At 38.8% G+C, this 19650-nt stretch overlaps 1 protein-coding gene across 1 annotated transcript in view; it reads left to right on the top strand.

Annotated features, from left to right (window-relative positions):
* Positions 1 to 19650, top strand: part of ADGRV1 (adhesion G protein-coupled receptor V1) — a 391810-nt gene that overhangs the window by 278136 nt on the left and 94024 nt on the right. Inside the window, exons 84-85 of the mRNA XM_075932856.1 lie at positions 5479 to 5595; positions 15500 to 15678. Coding sequence (XP_075788971.1) covers positions 5479 to 5595; positions 15500 to 15678 — 296 coding nt within the window. The remainder of the gene's footprint in view (positions 1 to 5478; positions 5596 to 15499; positions 15679 to 19650) is intronic.

Here is a 19650-nt window from a genome sequence, read left to right as displayed (position 1 = left end):
TCAGTCTGCTGCTGCTTCTTCTATTTGTGCTATGTTGGCATAATAACAGTTAAAATATGTTTTTATAGAAATACATGAATACTGGGATGGTAGAGGAATACTTCACAATCTGGAGCTTAAGAAATAAATTTAAAAAGAATAAAAGAAGCAGTTATCTTCTTTGTCAGAAAAATCTAACAATATTTTGTGTTAGAGCCAATTCCTTCAAAAATTTATTTACATAAGTAATTTTAACTGATGGGAAAAGACCCATTAAGGCAGTAGAATTCTGTCATTAAGGTTGATTGTGTTTGAGGATGGTTCCTTATTGTGGAAAGGAGCTGAGTACCTGGGAAAACGCATATCACATCAATGATACTGAAGTACAGTATTTCGCCATGATCAATGCTATCATTAATACTGTATCAGAATCTGCTGGTTGGATTTATGTGTGTGTTGCGCATCCTCCTACAGTTCGTAAAGGGAGTGACTTCTCCCAGGGAGGAAGGATCCCTGTCTCATGATTTTGAAAGGAGGTTCAAGGTGTGGGTGTTGCTCCCTGCCTGGAGGAGGAAGCTAAACTGTTTCGTATTAACAGCAGGAAGGAAGCTATCTGTGTGCCCACTTCCTGTAGTAAATGCATATTGTTTTCTTGTTTATTAAACTTGTGCCTGTGGTGTTATTCAAGGGACTCAGTCTGCTTGTGCAGCTAATACACCAATAAAGCAATCGCAAATCCTGTAACAATACCAAATGTATCCAGAATTTATGTTCAGGGCTACACTAACTCCAAAAGAATAATATATTTTATTTCATTTTTCTTCTCAGGCCCTGAATTGTCCCTGTGCTGTTAGGTTCATCCCTTTGACTATGACCTGTGAGAGACAGCTGTCTGCTGAACTTGTTAAAATGTCTTGCAAATCATGCACAGGGGGTCTTTATAGAGTAGTGAAAAATGTTCTCTCTTTCTTCTGATCTAGCAGATAACATACTGCCTTTTCAGCACTCCTTGAAAATATAGGACTAAATTATGACTCTCAGATTGGTTTTCCCCAGCTGATAGCACTTTATGGTACTTATAGAATTCTAGGTCAACCCTTTGTTTTTCTTTCACATATCATGCTATTTAGTGAACTTATTGAGCATTTACTCACAATGGCAATGAGAGCTACAAGTATCAAATATTTATGAAGGTGTTAATGTAATTTAGCTCATATAGTATCACTTAGATCTCTAAGGCCTTTTCAGCTCTTATTCTCCCTTCATGCCAAAAAGTTTGGTAGGAACCTTCTTGAGGTTGGCTGGTTCTAGTTGGCAAGAGCATGACACCTGAGTAAATCTCTTTCCCTACTGACTTTAAAACATATCTAAATCTGCCAGAGCCTATCATCCTCAATGTTTTCCTTGACTAAATGTAGCATTAATAAAATCCTTGATCTTCTATGTCCAAGGTAAGGAAGATTATGTAATTTAATGATTAACTATTTAATTTAAATATTAAAGTGAATAAATGATTCTTACTACAAACTGCTATATATTTATTAACTTTAAAATATTTTCACTACCCAACTGAGAGTTTTTCCTTTTCATAGGAAATAGAAATGTACAGTCATAGTAAATCCTCAAAAATCCACTATTTAATAAGAAAATTGAAAGGAATAGAAGTCCAGTTCAGAAGTAGCACAAAGTAGATTCCTGGATGATAAACTTAATCAGTTCTTAAAGTTCTTACCTAAAAAGGGCTAGATTTTTACAGCCCAGCACTTCAGATAATGCTCACAAAAATTATCTGGACATGTATACTAGACACCACTGACAACATTTACAGTTCTGTAATATTTATTATTGCACATTATTTATGGCATTCCTGCTATATAGAGTGGGAAATATTGAAAATAATGTGGTAAATGTTTCAGTAAGCTTTAAATAATCTGTTTTAAAAGGCAACTTTTTTGAGTATCTGTGCATATAGGGACATACTTATATGCTCATAGTGGTTTGATGAGAGTTGTACACATATAGGTGTCACAGGATTCATCAACATGGTTTATGGCCTCAATTTTGAGAATACGGTTGAAATCTGGACAGATTTTGAAAGAGTCTTCTGCTTTAGATCATGTGGATATTTCTGTCCATTTTATGCTGTATTCTGATCACCTTGTTCATTGTTGGTTTTTTTATAATGCTCCACATAGTGCAGTTTAAGCATTTATTTGCTCTCTTACATATTCTGCTTCTTACTTCACGTTCTCCTCCTGTTGTTTCTGTATTTCAAATATCTATTCTTATTACTTCTAAAATTTAACCCATCTACTTCCTGCTCGACTGTTGTGCAGGATCATATTAAAGAATTGTACAGCCCTCTGTATTATGGAAATTGGGCCTTTCTCCTCCCATCTTCCTTAAATTAGACAGAGTATGTGATAAGCAGTTTGAAAATGAGATTATTATTATAATCAGAATTAGAGGTTTCTCAGCAGAGAGCATAGAAGTATCACTGACAGTCAGGGCTGGATTAAGGGGGGGTGGCTAACTGGGCAGCTGCCCAGGGCACCAACCTATGGGGGGCACCTGATGGCAGCTGTAAGGGGTGCCGCGCGCCCAGGCGCAATGCACCTGATTGCAGCTGTAAGGTGCGCAGTGCGCACGGGGGTGGGGCCACGCATGCGTCGTGCGCCCGCTGCCTGGGGCACAGGAATGGCTCGAGCTGGCCCTGCTGACAGTGAAAAGATTTTTGTTCTTATGCATCTGTATTTTAAGTATTACATTAAATCCAGGATTTGAATATAAGAATAAAGTTGTATATAGCCTCAGACAATTAAAAGTGACTGATACATGAACACACAACAAAAAACATGGCCCTAACTACAGTGGTACAGAGGCTTCTTCTGAGATTGGAGGCTAATAGAAAATTCTGCTAAGTCACTAGTCTGGGTTTCACGACAAGTGATCTCAGTGGACACGAAGGCAAAGGTGTTCATTCTGGACTGCTCTATCATTGAGCAGTCAAAGGTTTTAGTTCTGCTTATCCTGAAGAATGATCGTTTTGTTTCTGCATTTGTAACTGGCAGCGTGGGGTGAATACGATGAGTGATGTCCACATCAGGTGGAGAGCTTTCAACTGCTTTAATGGGTTAATCAGTGTTTCGCAAGCTTCATTTTTTGTGAAGAAAAAGTATTGTTCAAACTCATTTTCAAAGGTAACTTTGAGATCAGATGGATATTTTGCAAGCAAACTGTAGCCACAGAATGAATTTTGGTGTGATTATTCCAATCAATTGTACAGCTTTGCATTTTTAGAGTTGCTTGTCCATTTTGTATCCATTAAAAAATAAGCACAGGTAGTGTGAGGTAGCATATGCTAAGGGATGGTTTTGGATGACAAAGCTGTTTTTAAATGTCCGCTAGTACACATGGCACGGACTAGGTAGTTTGGACTAGGCTTCCTAGTCCGAACTACCGTTACTCCTCGTGAAAGTGTGTAGCTGCGCGGCACGGAGTCCACACTAGCGGACATTTAAAAATGGCGGCACCCGGCGAGATGCAAATGAAGCCCGGGAAATTCAAATCCCGGGCTTCGTTTGCAACTCTGGTTGCCTACATTACCACCCTAGTTCGAACTAGGGTGATAGTGTAGACATATCCTTAAAGAGGTGTTGTCCAGTAACATATTGTCAAAATTGTGGGGATTTTTTTCACTATAAATACAGGTTAAACCACAGATATTGCTGGATCAGAAAGCCTCACCTGGCTAGGTTCGGGGGCTGGGTTGGCAGTTGAGAACACAGCCCTGACAGGGACTGTTGGTAGGGAGTGCAGCCCTGTCCAGGCCACAGGCAGTGGGGCCAGCACCTGAGAGCTCAGGCCCAGCAGAGCACCATGGAGAGTGTAAGCTGCCTGGGCTGTCACAGTGGGGAGCACAGCCCCATGTGGGCTGGAGGCAGTGGGATCTGTCACCCTCACCACGATGGGGAGCACAGCCCTATCCCCAGGTTGGAATGCAACCCTGGTAGGACTGGGAGCAGGGGATCAGCGGGGAGCTACGCCGATGGCTAGGAGGGGAGCCTTGACCTCCCCTGGTCTAGCAAACTCTGCGGTTTGTGGCTGCTCAGGTCCCAAGAGTGCTGGACCAGAGAGATCCTCTGAACAATGTTCAGAGTTGTGCTATCAAACACAGCTACCTGCAAATTACCCTTAACTACATTATAACTTCCGTTAATTATTTATAACATGTTTATGTACATAGATTTAGAGTAAGAAGTTGTCTAAACAGTAGCACTTCTTATTCTTCAGAGAAATAGCTTTCATTTTTCATATGAAAACATGCCTTTTTCACATCACAAATTCAGTAGATTTAACCTATTCTGCATTTTTATGTGAACGATTAGATCATTTTAGAGACTCTGTTAACAGAAGTATTTTATTTGTAGAGGTATTCACAGGAGCCACGTCTGAAACTTACTGAGATCTGATTCACTTTTTAACATGATTTTTTTTTCTTTCAGATTTTTGGTTTGGTTTTGTGGCTGAAGTAGGTTAAAAACAAACAATGGAAAATAAAAGTTCTAAGAATAATAGTGTCTCTGTTAAAGAGTCATGATGCGGTTGGGACAGGAAGCTTAGCCATTTGTTGTCTAAGCTAGGATGTCTGAGAACAGCATAGGAGAGTACACCTTACTGCACTGTAAGTGTAGCTTGTAACTCATCTATAAGCAAAGCTTGTGACTCACCTGATTATTTATTAGGCCAGGATACTACTCAGTTGACCCTTGGTGCACTTGGTGGGTGAAGTTTTGAGTCTGAGGTTGCAAACTTGTCCTACATGACATCCTTTTCACCAGTTAATGTAACAGCAGAGTAGAGGTCATGATTTTGTCTTGTGATCAGATTTTATAACAAAACAATTGCTTTTGGAGAAAGAGAGGTGAGTGATCATACTGTAAGTTAGGTTTATAAATACATTTTATGTGCTGTTTTGAGAAGATAAAAGATAACATAAGGGAATATGCAGGATATGTTGTTTAGAAGTTTTTCAACAGGACAGTGAAATGCAAATATATGGGATGCTTGTGACATCACAAAATTGTCTACTCACCATGGCTCTGAACTTTATATGGTGAGCAGGCAGGAAAACAGACAGGGTTCCATCTATGTAAAGTTCAAATCCATTGTAAACAGAATCATTTTAAGAAATGTTTCATTGTCGAGGCTTTCTACAAATGTGATGTAACGTGAGAGTCAAGAAATGACAAAAGATTACAAAATCAGTCAGACTTCTGGTGGTGAGTCAATGAGAGTTCTGTTATTGATTTCAAATGACCTAAATTTCACCTGAGAATGAATGTTAAATACATTTATCCCACAACACATTCCATTACTATTTAGTTTCTGAATTGTGTGGTAGATCATTCTGGGTTTCATCCATACTGAAAATGAATTTGCTGATTATTAAATTAATGTTGATTGGTTCCAATATGTATACATTTGTGTCTCTTACAGATTTCGTTTCTTGCCTCAGCCTACATAAGTCATGAGCTCTCAGAGGAAAGCTGTTCTGCCCTGGGATCTATTACACATTACCTGTACCTTTGCCAATTCAGCTGGATGCTCATTCAGGTTAGTATCTTCCTCTTTCACTCCCAAAATATCTGCTTAAGGGCAGTTGACACTTGTGCTGCATTTCTGTCATTTCTTAATGTATTTGTCATTGTAGTCCAGTGATACTGATGAGGCAAAGCAAGAACTTAAATAACCCCTACTAAACCTAGAGCGAAATAAATAAATAAATTTTCAAATCAGGATGGAGCTAGATTCTACTAAGTCCCATTAATATCATAGCATCTACAGGCATTGTGCACTAAATCTTTCCATATCACAGTTTGAAAATGTACTCCGTAGGAAGTACATTATCAAAACTGAAGAAGCTGCTTTTATGACAGTTATGGCTTTTCTAAATGCATCTCCTACACATTGTTTAAAAAATGTCTCTTCAAGTTGAAATTTTAGTTGCAAGTTATACTTTTCAAAAGAATCAATGTGATTTTTGTACTTCATATCCATGTAAAATGAAAAATCTTCTTAATTCAAGTTGACATGTAGGCTATGTCTACACTGGCCCCTTCTTCGGAAGGGGCATGCTAATTTTGAAAGTGGAAATAGGGAAATCCGCGGGGGATTTAAATATCCCCCGCGGGATTTAAATAAACATGGCTGCCGCTTTTTTTCCGGCTTTGAAGCGTCTAGACTTAGAAGTAGGAATAAGAGATCCTCCGGAATAGGGCTTTATTCCGGAGGATCGGGCCAGTCTAGACGCTTTTTTCCGGCTTTTCCCAAAGACGGAAAAAAAGCGGCGGCCATGTGTATTTAAATCCCGCAGGGGATATTTAAATCCCCCGCGGATTTCCCTATTCCCACTTTCAAAATTAGCATGCCCCTTCCAAAGAAGGGGCCAGTGTAGACGTAGCCGTATAGCGTAATGAAAAGCAGTTATAAAGCTAAAGTGCTGCGTCGGCTGTAGTAAAAAAGTAAACCTGTTCACAAACGTGTCCAGAATTCTGAGACAGAAGATGTTAATTCAGACATGATATAAGTGAGTAAAACACTCATGGAAATCACTAAACTAAATCTAGCAGTTGTGTAAAAATCTCTGATGTAAATTGGTCAAAGCAACTGTGAGAGAAATCAGAGGAGGTTCCATCATGTCCACCTTGCAGATGTGTATTTAACACCACATGCCTCTCTGCACATGTGTGTTTGCAGTATTGACAGGATTTAGGTGTGTCATTTTTATAGTACGCAATGGCATATTTACAGCCCATTCACTCTAATTGCTTTGCTTTACACGCTGACCATCATACAGGATTGGGGCCTATGTAAGGACAAAATTCAGCCAAGATAAATTATGCTGTAATTATGTGCAGCTTTCTCCTTAGTAACAGAAAGACACAAAAAAGTCTTCTCCACTTTCTTATGCTTTGTTAAGAAGCTAAAAGGGAATAAAACCAAAAGGCCCACAATCAGACTCTCTACCTTGGAAGCTTCAGGGGGTAGCTGAGTTAGTCTGTACAGAAAAAAACAAGAAATGGTCTGATAGCACTTTATAGACTAAGGAAACATGTAGATGGTATCATGAGCTTTCATGGGCATAACCATGTTTTGTTAGTATATAAAGTGCTACCAGACCATTTCTTGTTTTTCTCTACCTTGGGTTTGGCCAAGCATTGTGTCTATTAGCCTTAAATGTTAGTAATTTTGAGGAAAAGAAATACATAGTCAACCAAAAATATAGAATCAGAATAATCTTTTTTTGACAGCTGTTGCAAACTGGGCAGAGAAGCACCTTCAGTAGCTAAAATGCAGTCTGGAAATCATCAAAATGTAACACCAAAACCAAATTCAAGGTTTAGCAGAGCTACATTCTTTCAACACTACTTGATAGTGCAGAATGACAAAGTACAACATACCCAAAGTGTTTTCATTGAATACAAGCTGCCTCAGAAAAATCTTCTGTATATTCTGGCCCACAACAATCTCAAACCAAAACCTATTTACACACTGCAGCAAAAAGTATATGAGCACAATCATTACCAGGAGGTGTTGGAGATACATTGCCCATGTCCTTTGTGTGGAAACTAATTCCATCACTAACATAGCAATAAGACGGACACCTGAAAGCAAGTAAAAAATGAGGGTTTCCAAAAACATTGCTAATTGCAGCAGAAGCTGAGCTGAAGAGCCTGGAGCACAGCTAGGGAACCAGAAATGGAGAGAAGTGGAAGAACTTTGTCAGTGCACTAAATTCCAGAAGGCATAATGGATACTAGTTAAACTGAAGTTAGCATGAAGGGTTTGTATTGTTCCTGCTATGAGTTAAGGCTGTAGTCTCTGGGGAAGAGTGAGCTGCTGCATTTCACTGTCTTGTGCAAAGTAGTGAAGTCATACATTCAGCTTATGTGGGCATGTTTCTGTCCCTTTCTGCCTATGTGCGAACGTTACATAACGAACATTACATAAATCCTACCAAATGAGAAATAGTGACACACCACTCTAAGACATCCCTAAGCAGTGTGTGGGATAAATTTTCACTACTCTAGCTTCTCATAGAAGCGTATATTTTTATGTGCATGTATTTTTGGAAGGGCATATGGCCCATGATATCTATCAGGTACATGATGGTAAATAGTTTAAGTTGCTTTTCTTTTCAGGAAACATGAATTAACTGTATAATAACTCACAAGTACAAGAGAGAATTGAAGTGTCTAGTGGCTGGTGCACAGACATACCTAATGAATGGAAATAACATTTCATTATATATTATAATTATACATTTCCAGTGAGTCATAGAATTACTACAAAGTTCCAAAAGGAAGTTATTAACTATCATTGTAATTATGTTTATCTAACTAAATTGTATATTTTATTTATTGCAGCATAAAATAATATATCTAAATAAAATAACAGTTTGGTTTAGAACATTCTGAGTAGCTGGATTCCTGCTCTATTTTTTGCAATTTTTGGGGGGGAAAAGGTACTTGATCTTATTTTGTAGGGTTTTAAATCTCCCTTCTAGATACTCTCTTGTATGCTTCCAGGGCAATCAGTCAGTCTTCCTCTCTCCATCTCCACTGCACTTCAAGACTGACACTTTTCAGCAAGTCTTAAAGGGACAGAACAGTAAATTTAATTCAAAAGTGCCATGAGAAATTTTAAAAATATTCACTGTATAATTAATTAATATCAGTAATGTGCTTTTCAATCCTTGATTAATGGTGGTACAGAAATGCAAATTAATATATAAGTCTCTATTCCTGCAAAAGGGATTTACTCACATTGTGTCCTGTTGAAGTCATGCTGATCACTTCTGAAACCCAATTAATTTGTAATATGTTATTTTGCGGGGGAGGAGGAAGAATACTAGATGTTAGTTCCAAGCACAGACACTCTTTACATCTCTGCCTTCATGCTGAAGTTTTTCAGCATGAAGTCTTCACCACATGTTGAGGAAAAATCAAATATATCCTAGAAATAACAAGTAATTGTTCTTCCCAGTACAATTCTGTGATGGATTTTTTTATGTTGTCTTCACTTAATGAATAAGATATACCAACCTTACTGTGCAGGAAGATTTTTTTTTAATTATATCCATCTATCATCTCACAATTCAGACATTTTTTAACATTTTGAAACATCTTAAATTTTTGCATGAACTAGTTACCACTATTAATATTTAGGGAAATGTAAAGGAAGACTTACCAAAACATATGTATTCAAATTCTCACATCTTAGAAAAGAACATACACTTACACTTTTCTATTCATTAAAATACTGATATGAATTGTTGAACTTGATGGACAGTATTCCAGGCTGATTGTGCTAATAATTCACAATTGTTTAATGAAGCTACACCAATTTACACCAACTAAGGATCTAGCCCATAATTTATATTTGTGTAGCTACAATTTGAAAACATTAGAAATACAGGATGGATGGGTCAGATGTTCATATTTAAATGGTTATTTTCCCCCAAAATATTGAAATTGCAAAGCAAACAGCCTCAGGCTTCAATACTGGCCTAGGAACAGAATTGTAGGTAAAGTAGGTGAGGATTCTGATCCAATACACACTTCAATGGCTTTTGTTCATAGGGCTTCTCAAGAGCTCGTAGGAGAATATAAAGATGTCTCAGGGTGGTGGAAACATAATCGGCCCTTCCCTAGGGTTGATGTTCATTTGAGTGCAAAGGAATGAGGTAGAGTGGCAAGTGCAAATTACCTCCTCCACAGACCTGAGGATGAACTCTGTGCAGCTTGAAAGCTCATCTCTCTCACCGACAGAAGTTGATAAAAAAAATTTGTATCTCTAACCTGTTTCATAAATCAATGTGGGAGAATTTGGCCACTTGTTCTGAGTCATATAGCTACCTAACAGACAGATGTTTTAAGCTATACTAGTACACTCTGCCATGAGGCACTGACACCCACTAGCATGGCCAAAAATCTACGTATTAAAAACCAACCTATGTTGGGTGGCATGTTCTTTGGTATGGCACTGTGAACGGCAATGAGCATACGTTGGATGTCCTGTTCTGTACAGTACTGTTTGTTCCAGGGCACTCAGATTATGGCAAATCCTCGGTAGCAGTTCCTGTATATGACAGGCACATATAAGTAAAAGTATGCCTGTTCACACATTACCATAAGAAATCCTCTTCAAAATAATGTGGTTTAAGCTGCCTCTTTGGTAACTTAGTTGTACGCTTTTAAAACTGTTTTAAAATGTTGTAACTCTCATCTGTATTAACTAAATAACAGCCAGTTCCTATATGTGATATTCAAGGCCTTGATTCTGATCACATTCAACCGATGCACATCTGGAGAAATTCCTCAAAATGCAGTTGCAGTGGAGTAAAACTAGTGGGAGCAAGAAGAGTGTCAAGTCCCAAGTAATTGTGTCTCTTCCCCCCCCCCTTTTCTAGCATATTTGTGTCTGATTTTATGTGCATAAATCCACTTGCAGTCTCATTAAGGTCTCAATTCAGGCCTAAGGTTCCCTTACATGAATCCCTCCAAATAAGCATCAAAACCATTCCAAGAGAGGGGAGCAGAGGGAAATAAAAGTTATGTGTACTGAAACTAGCAAGTCCTTTACCTAATGCCTCCTTCCTGATAAGCTATACCTACTGATCATATGTAGCCCCATTTTAAAAATCCATACATAAAATGTCTTGCATTTTGCAAGTTAGCTTCATGAAATTTATTGTTTCATTTCAAAAGGAACCTTCAGTAAATTTAGTATTGTTTCATTAAGATTTTCCATTAATACATAATTGTTTTGTTTTGCACCTCAGAACATCCTCAGCTTGTGCATTAGTTTTTCCACTTGAGTGGCTGAGAAATGGACTATACTGCAGGACTGGTTACAGTTCCAACATAGCAACAGGAAAAGATTTGCTAAAATTAGCTCTACTATTTGTACTTCATTGATTTAATTTTGGCACACCAAAAAGAGTTGAAGGCAAGAAGCTTATACTTATCAAGATAAAAATGTCACTTCACAGTACATGGTGAATTGGCCAATCTCTCTTAAAACTTTGCAAAGACCATTGGACTAGTGTCATCCATGTGATAAATGAGATAAGATGAGATATGATGACTAAACAAATACAGCAACAAAGGGCAAGGGCATATGTTTAGGACTTCTTAGAAAACAATCTGATTTGCATGACTGAGAACAATTAAGCTAATAGTCAGAATTAACAGGATCAGTGATCCCTAACTAAATATAATAGCATAAATCGGTTCAGTGGTTCCACTGTCAGAGTACATGGACTGAAGCATGGTTTAGGTGAGACCAGAAGATCACACAATTTGAAGATTTCTGCAGAAAAGTTCTCTATTATTGTTTGTTCTTTTAACTTTATGGAAGAAAGAAGTCCCTCTGTTCTTTAAGAACAAGGAATCTTCCTTTGCGTAAGATGAAAAAGAGAAGGTTCTAGTATAGTGATTGACTGCAATAAAATGAGAGGGAAAGGGTTGGTATAAAAGCCTATCAATTAATAGAAAAAAAATCTTTGACAAATATTCTTTCAAATTCAGGGACTTAGCATTTTCTTTTGGTGAATATTTGACAACTGAATACACAAGCAATAATTCTTCCTGCGTTCTTTAATTATATAAATCACATGATTTTTGTTCTGTTCCCTGATTGCATAAAATATTATGTGATTAAATTTCAGTTATGCACTTAAAATTTGTTCTTCTTTGATTAGATATGTAAGGGAACAATGCCAAATAACTAACCAACAAAACTTACATAACTTAACCCTCTCAGCACAAATTGAATAGTTAATAGTAAAATTTACAGTTTGCCCCTGAAAACCAAGAATTTGGCTGAAAAAACTCACAAATATTTTATCCATTTGGTAATTTTGTAGTCTCTTAACAGATAATCTATGAACAAAAAAAGGGCTAATATTATTGTATGTATTATTTGCCAAACTTTAGTTAGTATTATCTATTTGAGATGAAGCAAAGAAATAGATTACCACATGTACAACACAGAAGACTATCTATACAGCTGCTATGAGGATTTATTATTAGAGAGTAATAACTTGGTATGCACACATACACAGTGTAATGCAGGAGGTTCTGGGAGCACTTCTGAGAGCATCAGTTCAGGGGAAAATGTTTGGATACAGGGCTACTTACAGTCCTCTCTATAAGGCACACCAAACCACTCACAAACAGCACTTCTATTCACCAAACTGGCTAGCAAGAATTCCCTAGACTTTCCATTTCTCCAGTGCCCATCAGTACCACTTCTTATACAGATGAGAGATCATGAAAACCAATGTCAGCATATGAAAAGTTGGTTCTGATCCCAAAGGACAAGCCACATTCCCAGGTCAATTTATTATACCTCAACAGCATACTGTTAGCTAATCCTTTAGAATCTAAAATCTAAAGGTTTTTATTCATAGAAAGAAGAGAGAGAGAAAGTTAAAATTGTTAAAGGAATAAAATTACATACATCAACTGCAAAGTTGTTGGTGCAGGCTTGTAGCAGAGGTCTGCTGATTTAAATCAAGTCTCTGGAATGCATCCGCTGTAAGGATGGGTCATCAGTCTTTTATTCAAGCTTCAGTCTATAGCAAAGATCCTCCAGAGGTGAGAAGCCATATTGAAGGCAAATTGGAGGAACATCCAGGGCCCTTTTATATCCTTAGCCATGTGGAAGCTGTTCTCTGTGGAAAAATGTAGTTACAAAATAGAGTTTGTCACATGAGCAAGTCACCTGTCCATGCATGACTGAATTCTCTACAAGAAGAAGCCATTGCTCCTATGCTGGTATGAATGTTCACAGAGGAGCTCATCAGATGTGAATTGGCAGCTCCCAAGGCCCATTGTGAGTCAAGTATGTAGGGCTGCCAGGTGTCCAGTTTTCATCCGGACAGTCCGTTATTTCTGGCCCCTGTCTGGTTTAAAAAAAACCCAGAAAATACCGGACATGTAAAATGTCCGGTATTTTCTGTGTCTCTTGGACGGAAGGCCAGCGGGGATATTCTTCTCCTGCTGCGTCTGTTGGGGGCGGGAGGAACGAGGAGCGTGGGGATTCTTAAAGGCACAGCTCAACAACTTTTGTCTCCTGTTGTTTGGGTTTTTTTGCTCAACCAAGTTTTTTTTCCTGCTATGTTCATTTTTGGTGAAAGCATCAGGCAAGCCTATTCACTGGACTTGTAGCATATGAATAGTATAAATAGATAAAGAGTGAATCATAAGCTTTTTATAGATACCTCACTTTGCCCACTTTGTACAAGATTTGTTGCAACTAACTGTGGTTGCAATAATGACCTGTGTGGTCATAGTTTAATCTGATAAGGTGTCACAATGTAAACTTGTCTGTGAAAAAGTATAAGCTAATTGAATTTTGTTAATTACTGCATTTGTAGGCAGTTAGCAATTTTGTTTTTTCCTTTGGTATAACCAATTTAAAACTGAAGTGAGGACATGTTCTTAAATGCTTTAGGTCTTGTTTCAGCAAAGCACTTAAACTTATGCATTTAGACTGCCTGTGTATTTAATTAGGTGAGTGCTTAAATATCTTGCGAAATCAGGGCCTTGCAAAAGGGTGTGTCTACATGAAGAAACAAGACTGGAATACTTAGTGTGGAATATCTATTCTTGTAAAACTATTCTGGACCAACTCCTTATGTGGATTCTTTTATTCTTCACTAAGGGATGTAATAAATACCCTGGGCTGGCCTCTGCCAGCTGACTTGGGCTCCTGGAGCTAGGCCTGAAGGTCTGTTCCATTGCTGTATAGACTTCTGGGTGCAACTGCAGCCTGAGTTCTGGGACTCTTCCAGCTTCCAGGGTCCTAAAGCCCAGACTCTAGCTCAAGTCAGTTGTCATGGGCCAGCCACTGTGTCTAATTGCTGCACAAAAGCACTCTTACTAAATGAAAAGAGTCTCACCATGAGGAATGAGAGAGTGAGATGATAGCTATTTAATTGCACACTTTGTCTATTTTGCACTGTGAATGTAAAACAAAATGATTGGCATTGGAAAATATCTTCCACGCTATTGTACTTTGGCATGCTGTAAAATTCTAGCAGTTAGTTTGAAGTGTTTTCTGTCTTATTTTAGCTGTATTCTGAGGAGACCTCTAGTATTCTACTCGGTCATTTTAGGTCAGAGAGATTTTGTATGTTCCTAGATTTTGTTTGATAATCAGCTGAACTTAAAAAAACACACCCTACACTAGTTACTTTAAAGCAGAGAAGGGGAACCTTCAGCCCCTGGTGGGCTGCAAGATGGTTTGTTTACTGAGAGTCTGCAGGCATAGAGCCCTGCAGCTCCAGTTGACATGGTTCAACATTCCCGGCCAATGAGAACTGTGGGAAGTGGTAGCCTGGCCTCCAGGTTCCCCACCCCTGTTTTAAAAACTGATGTGAACATGTGCTTCAGTTTGCTTATGTATTTGCATTCTGTTTCTCAACTATCTATGCTCATTGCATTCCTTTTTTTTTCTTTTTTGAGTTTTCCTCCCATGAGTTCTCCTCAATAGTTCATTCGCCCAGAATCCTTTTGGATTTCTGCCTAGATGTATGTGGATTTCACCAGTCCCATTAACAGCTGGAAGAGAGTAGTCAAAGATTTTCTTTCTCAGACAGTAAAAATTCATCTTCACTGTGTTTGATGAAGATGCAGAAGAAAGGGGATTCTGATCACAAACACCAAGCAAACTTACCATGCCCCAGATTACCTCAACATGTGAATAAGCCAAAGGAGAGCTACACTCAGTGAGATTCTCCTCATGGAGTTTCCTCCCAGTTCATCTGAAAAGTGAATGGGCCAGGTTAACTCTTTACGACCAAAGAAAAATTATTCAGTCCTCAGGCCACTTTGCAGATATCAAGATTCTTCTAGAATCCAGAATAATCAATGCATAGAACATGTCTGTGTTTTGTTTCATGGAACTCTTTGTGTAATCTGTGCAGTTCCTATTATCTGAATTTCTTCATTGTCAACAAGTATATTATATTAAAATACAATATGAATGACACTTCCTTGTCAAAATCATAAGCAGAATTGTAGAAGAAGCTTGCAACCTATACTGTACAAAGGTATTAATAAACAGCTCAGTTTATAGGATATTCAGAAGAGAGCAGATATTGCAAAATTGTATGTCACTGTTCTAGGTGAGTCTGTAGAAACTCAGGAAAACCAGTTTTTTTCAGAGTGGAAACTGAAATTGTGTTGGGCTAATTTGCGTGTAACCCCTTCTGGAAGGCTAATCTCAGGCTTAACTGAACCACAAAAGTAACTCTACTTCCTGGACAACAAATTTCTTCTGGTTATGGGGGGATGGGGAGAAAGGAAATAAACATGGATATTGGTGAAAATATAAATACACATTCAAAAGGGTATATAGTATACCATTCTGAATGTTTGTTCTATTTGGTGAAATGGTTAACTATTCCCTAAAATCTGTTGATTTAATGATTTCTGTTATTCCTTAGGCTGTTAATTTCTGGTATGTCCTGGTGATGAATGATGAACACACACAGCGGCGCTATCTGCTTTTCTGCCTTTTGAGTTGGGGACTTCCAGCTTTTGTTGTGATTCTGCTGTTAATTATCTTGAGAGGAGTCTATCATCAGAGCATGGTGCAGATATATGGCCTGGTCTACAGTGATCTGTAAGTTTTTCTTCAAGAAAATATCAACTGGTGACTGGACATTACATATATTTTCTTTATATATAGATGTACTCCCAGAATTACAAACATACGAGTTATTAACACCCAGACATCTGAACGCTCATCTCAGCCTCCAATCACCCCTACCTCTCTGTGGGGTCAGCACCAGCTTCAGCAGCCCTCATCCCCTCTCCATCCCATCCCATCCCCTGGCTGGCTTGAAACCACTGATTCTTTCCAGCTGCACTGGAGTTCTCCAGCCCACACTAATGCCACTCAGCACCTGTTGTGGTTGGGACTACGGCTCCAGGAGTTGGCATAGAACCTTCAGAGTGGGATTGGCCAAGGGATCCCCAGAGATCCCCTTCACAATCTACATCTACTTCCTTGTGCTCCTGTACTTTTCTTATTTCTTAGTCAATTGTATTGTTTTTTTGTTTTGTTCAATTGCTAATATTGCAGCAGTATTATTTAGTATTTTTCATTGCAAATATACTGTATATCAGCCACATTCTGGGTTAATAAGCTTTTGATACCTTTAACCTAACCCGGGAGCCTCTCCACCATTTATAACATTATGTTCCGAGTTCCAAACAACTGACTTAAAAATAAATTTTTGGAACACAAATCGTTTGTAAATTGGGGGCTTCCTAGATATCGCCTCTCAGAACATTATGAGTAAATACATTAGGCACTTACATGTCTATGATGTTCCCTCATTAGCCGAGCTTCTGCAGTTCCCCTGAAGGGTATGGTGGTGATAAATGTCTACTGGGCAGAAGAAGAGGGGCTCTGCACACTTCACTTTCACTTTTAAAATATTTTTCTCCCTCAGATTAGTAACACTGTTCCTCCTCAGAGGGTGAATGATCATAGCCAGGGCATCAAATCTATTTTCTAAAGTGTCTGTATTTGTGAGTCTGGAATAAGTATTCTAAACTCTGAGATATTTTCAGTTTGAGCACAGTTATGGACACTAAAATAATACAGCCTATCTCAGAACTGTATTTAATCTCAGTAAAATTATCTTAATTAAAACAATACCTCAAAATGTCTGTCTCCCAAAGGTGATGCCAGAAGGATGAAACATTATTTTTTCAAAGCCAAGCTATTTTTTTTTTTAGTAAACTGCTTCAGGATATGAATTTATTCTGGAATACCAGGCCCGCCCCAGATACTTACTCATCACATGCCATAAATGAATGCTTATTGCACAGGAAGGCATAAATACACAGCTTCCTCTTAGAATACTACCAGGAATATGCTAGTTTCTCTGTTCTGCTGTAACTCACCACAATTCTTGGTACAATATCTGATGTACACATGCCATTTCTTGACATACGATTGATAATGCCTTTCAGTAGACTCTTCATGTACAGTTCTGAGGTTAGATCAGAGGAGCAAAACACAAGAGCATATCCATCTTCTGTATAAGAGACAGATACTAACTGTACAGTGTGTTCCATTTAGTTGCAAAGCATCAAAATGCATAGACTGGTTGCAGGAGGGATGATAAAATTGCCAGGCCTCTAAGCCAGCACTAAGCACCACCCAGACTTCACTGTACCCCTACCCAGTCAGCCCTTAGCACGACCCGGGCTCTGGTGGTGATATAAAGAGGTTCTGGCCACCACCACTGCAGAATTACTGGGCATCCTTTGCCTCCTCTATCTGCAGGCCTTGTTAGTTGGAAATATAACCATTCTTAATAACAAGATGTTACTACAGGTTGCGCATCTGAAAACAGGCACTTAGGTCCAGCAACATCTGTGGTCCAGCAGGACTATGGATGCTCCTGGACCAGAGAGCCAGGAGCCTAAAAGTAGGCGGGCCAGCACAGCAGCTGGGCCTGGAGGCAGCAGAGCTAGAGGAGCCCCAAAGCAGTGCTGGGGCCGGGGACTAGAGAACCATGTCAGTCCTCAGCAGCACAGAGCCAGGAACTGGGGATTCCCAAGTGCCAGCAGCAGTATGGAGCTGGGGGCTGGGGAACCCCAGGCACCCATGGCAGCATGGGGCCAACTGTAGAAGGCCAGCTACCCATGACATGGGATTGGGGGCCAGGGAATCTCGGTCACCTGTGGCAGCGCAGGGCTGGGGAAATCTGGCAGCATATGGCAGCCTGCGGTTGTGGCCTGTGGCAGCAGAGTGGACAGCCTGGCTGGGGAGAGGAGCCCAGAGGCAGGGGGCTGGCTGATTCATGCTTGTGGCAGGGGACAATTCCTCTGATCCAGCAAATTCTGTCATTTGGGACTGGTCAGTCTCCAACAGGTCCTGGACCAGGTAGGTCCAACCTGTAGAGGAAATGATGGTGAAGATGTTCTGCAAGTATTAGTCAGACTTGAAACATAAATTTGCTTGGAGCATATGCATACTTGTTTTGTTTTCTTTGCCTATAAACATCCACCGGAGTAAGTTTTACCTACATAGATGCTTCCAGAAAATGATTTTGAAAAGCATGTATTCTGTAATGGGATAATACATTCTTTGTATAGCAAACTAACAGATCTCCCAGAAATCTACTGCCAGAATACAAGACACGTAGCAATTAAATGAGCCAAAAAAGGTTCTTGTTCTAGCCTTCACAAGTGGAGACTGCACATATAGATGAAATGACAATGTGCAAATCTTTATGAAGAAAAGTAAGGTCATAAAAGGCTAAAGCCCTTACATATGACATAATGAGATAATTATTACCCTGAGATTTCTTAAGGAGCCTGTTTTTATTTTTCTGAGGTAGAAAATACGTAATTGTCTGAAAACCCTAGAAGCTCACTGAGCCAGGTAGATCAGAAGGTAGCAATATTAGGCTAACATGCTAAGCCTAGCATGACTATGAGGAGTATTCTGGTATAACCGATGTTAGTGTTATGGAGGTATATCTGAGATTATAAATACTGTGCTTGTTAAATATTACAATCATAAATTATTTTAAAGGTTGTTATTACTTTGTATAAAGAAATTTCTCAAGGACAGAAAGAAGGATGGGGGCTGGGATGATAGATGTAATTTAATTTGTTTACTTTGAACCAGAATATAGAAGAAGAGAAAATAATGATATTTCAAAAGTCAGGGTCATTGTATAATAACTCCAACAACAGTGACAGAAATACAATATGTCTCCTGTGCTCTGCTCAAATAAGCTAATTTCCCATGAGGGCTGCAAGATTGGTTAAAATAATAAAAGTAACAGAGCCTGTATCTTAGCTCTCTCCTAAGTGCTCACCTCTTCAAGATCCTCAACTCTAAACAGAATGGGGTGACTGCAAAGACTAAAGAGCACCATTATTCTTAAAAAGAGTGCCACTGGCATGATTAATGTTGATTAATAAACAGTTGAGTGATTACGTAGAGGGAACCTAAGTTAAATGCCCAGATATTAATATATGGACATTGTAATTCATATGAGATAATAGGAGAGTGGCCACTTTGTATTACAATCTACACACATGCACAAATATATATATTAAATGACACTCTGCCACACATATAGTAACAGACTACTGTTTTTTGATATGGTAAACTATTTTATGCAGAAAGTGGCTATGGCTGTGACGGTTCCCCGTGCTTTATGAAAATTGGCTTATGAATATAAATATGCATGCAGGTGTTTTAGACAAAATACCTCATGTAACCGATCATTTTTAACATTACAATCTGCTGGGTCTGTGCATCCTATTTTGGTTAATTTATCATTCTTGTATGTGAAGGAGAAATATAAAGTGTAAGTCTGCTTATAGTTTTAATTGTGCTAATGAGAACCATTACCAATGCCTCAAAGCTAAGTTGGTGATCAGCTCAAGGACACGTAAACAGCTTTCTTTGTCCTTTATGTCCAGAAAGACATGTGACCATACCACATGTTGTGAGTTCCATTTTGACCCTGGTATTTTTTCCATGAAAAGAGAGGATGTAAAACAAAGGGCTCCTGCCTTGGAGGAAAGACTTTTTAAGCAATCGGAAGCAATACTCTTT

This window comes from Pelodiscus sinensis, chromosome 6 (genome assembly GCF_049634645.1).
Source record: "Pelodiscus sinensis isolate JC-2024 chromosome 6, ASM4963464v1, whole genome shotgun sequence".
NCBI lineage: Eukaryota > Metazoa > Chordata > Testudines > Trionychidae > Pelodiscus > Pelodiscus sinensis.
This window is presented reverse-complemented; position numbering and strand designations above follow the sequence as displayed.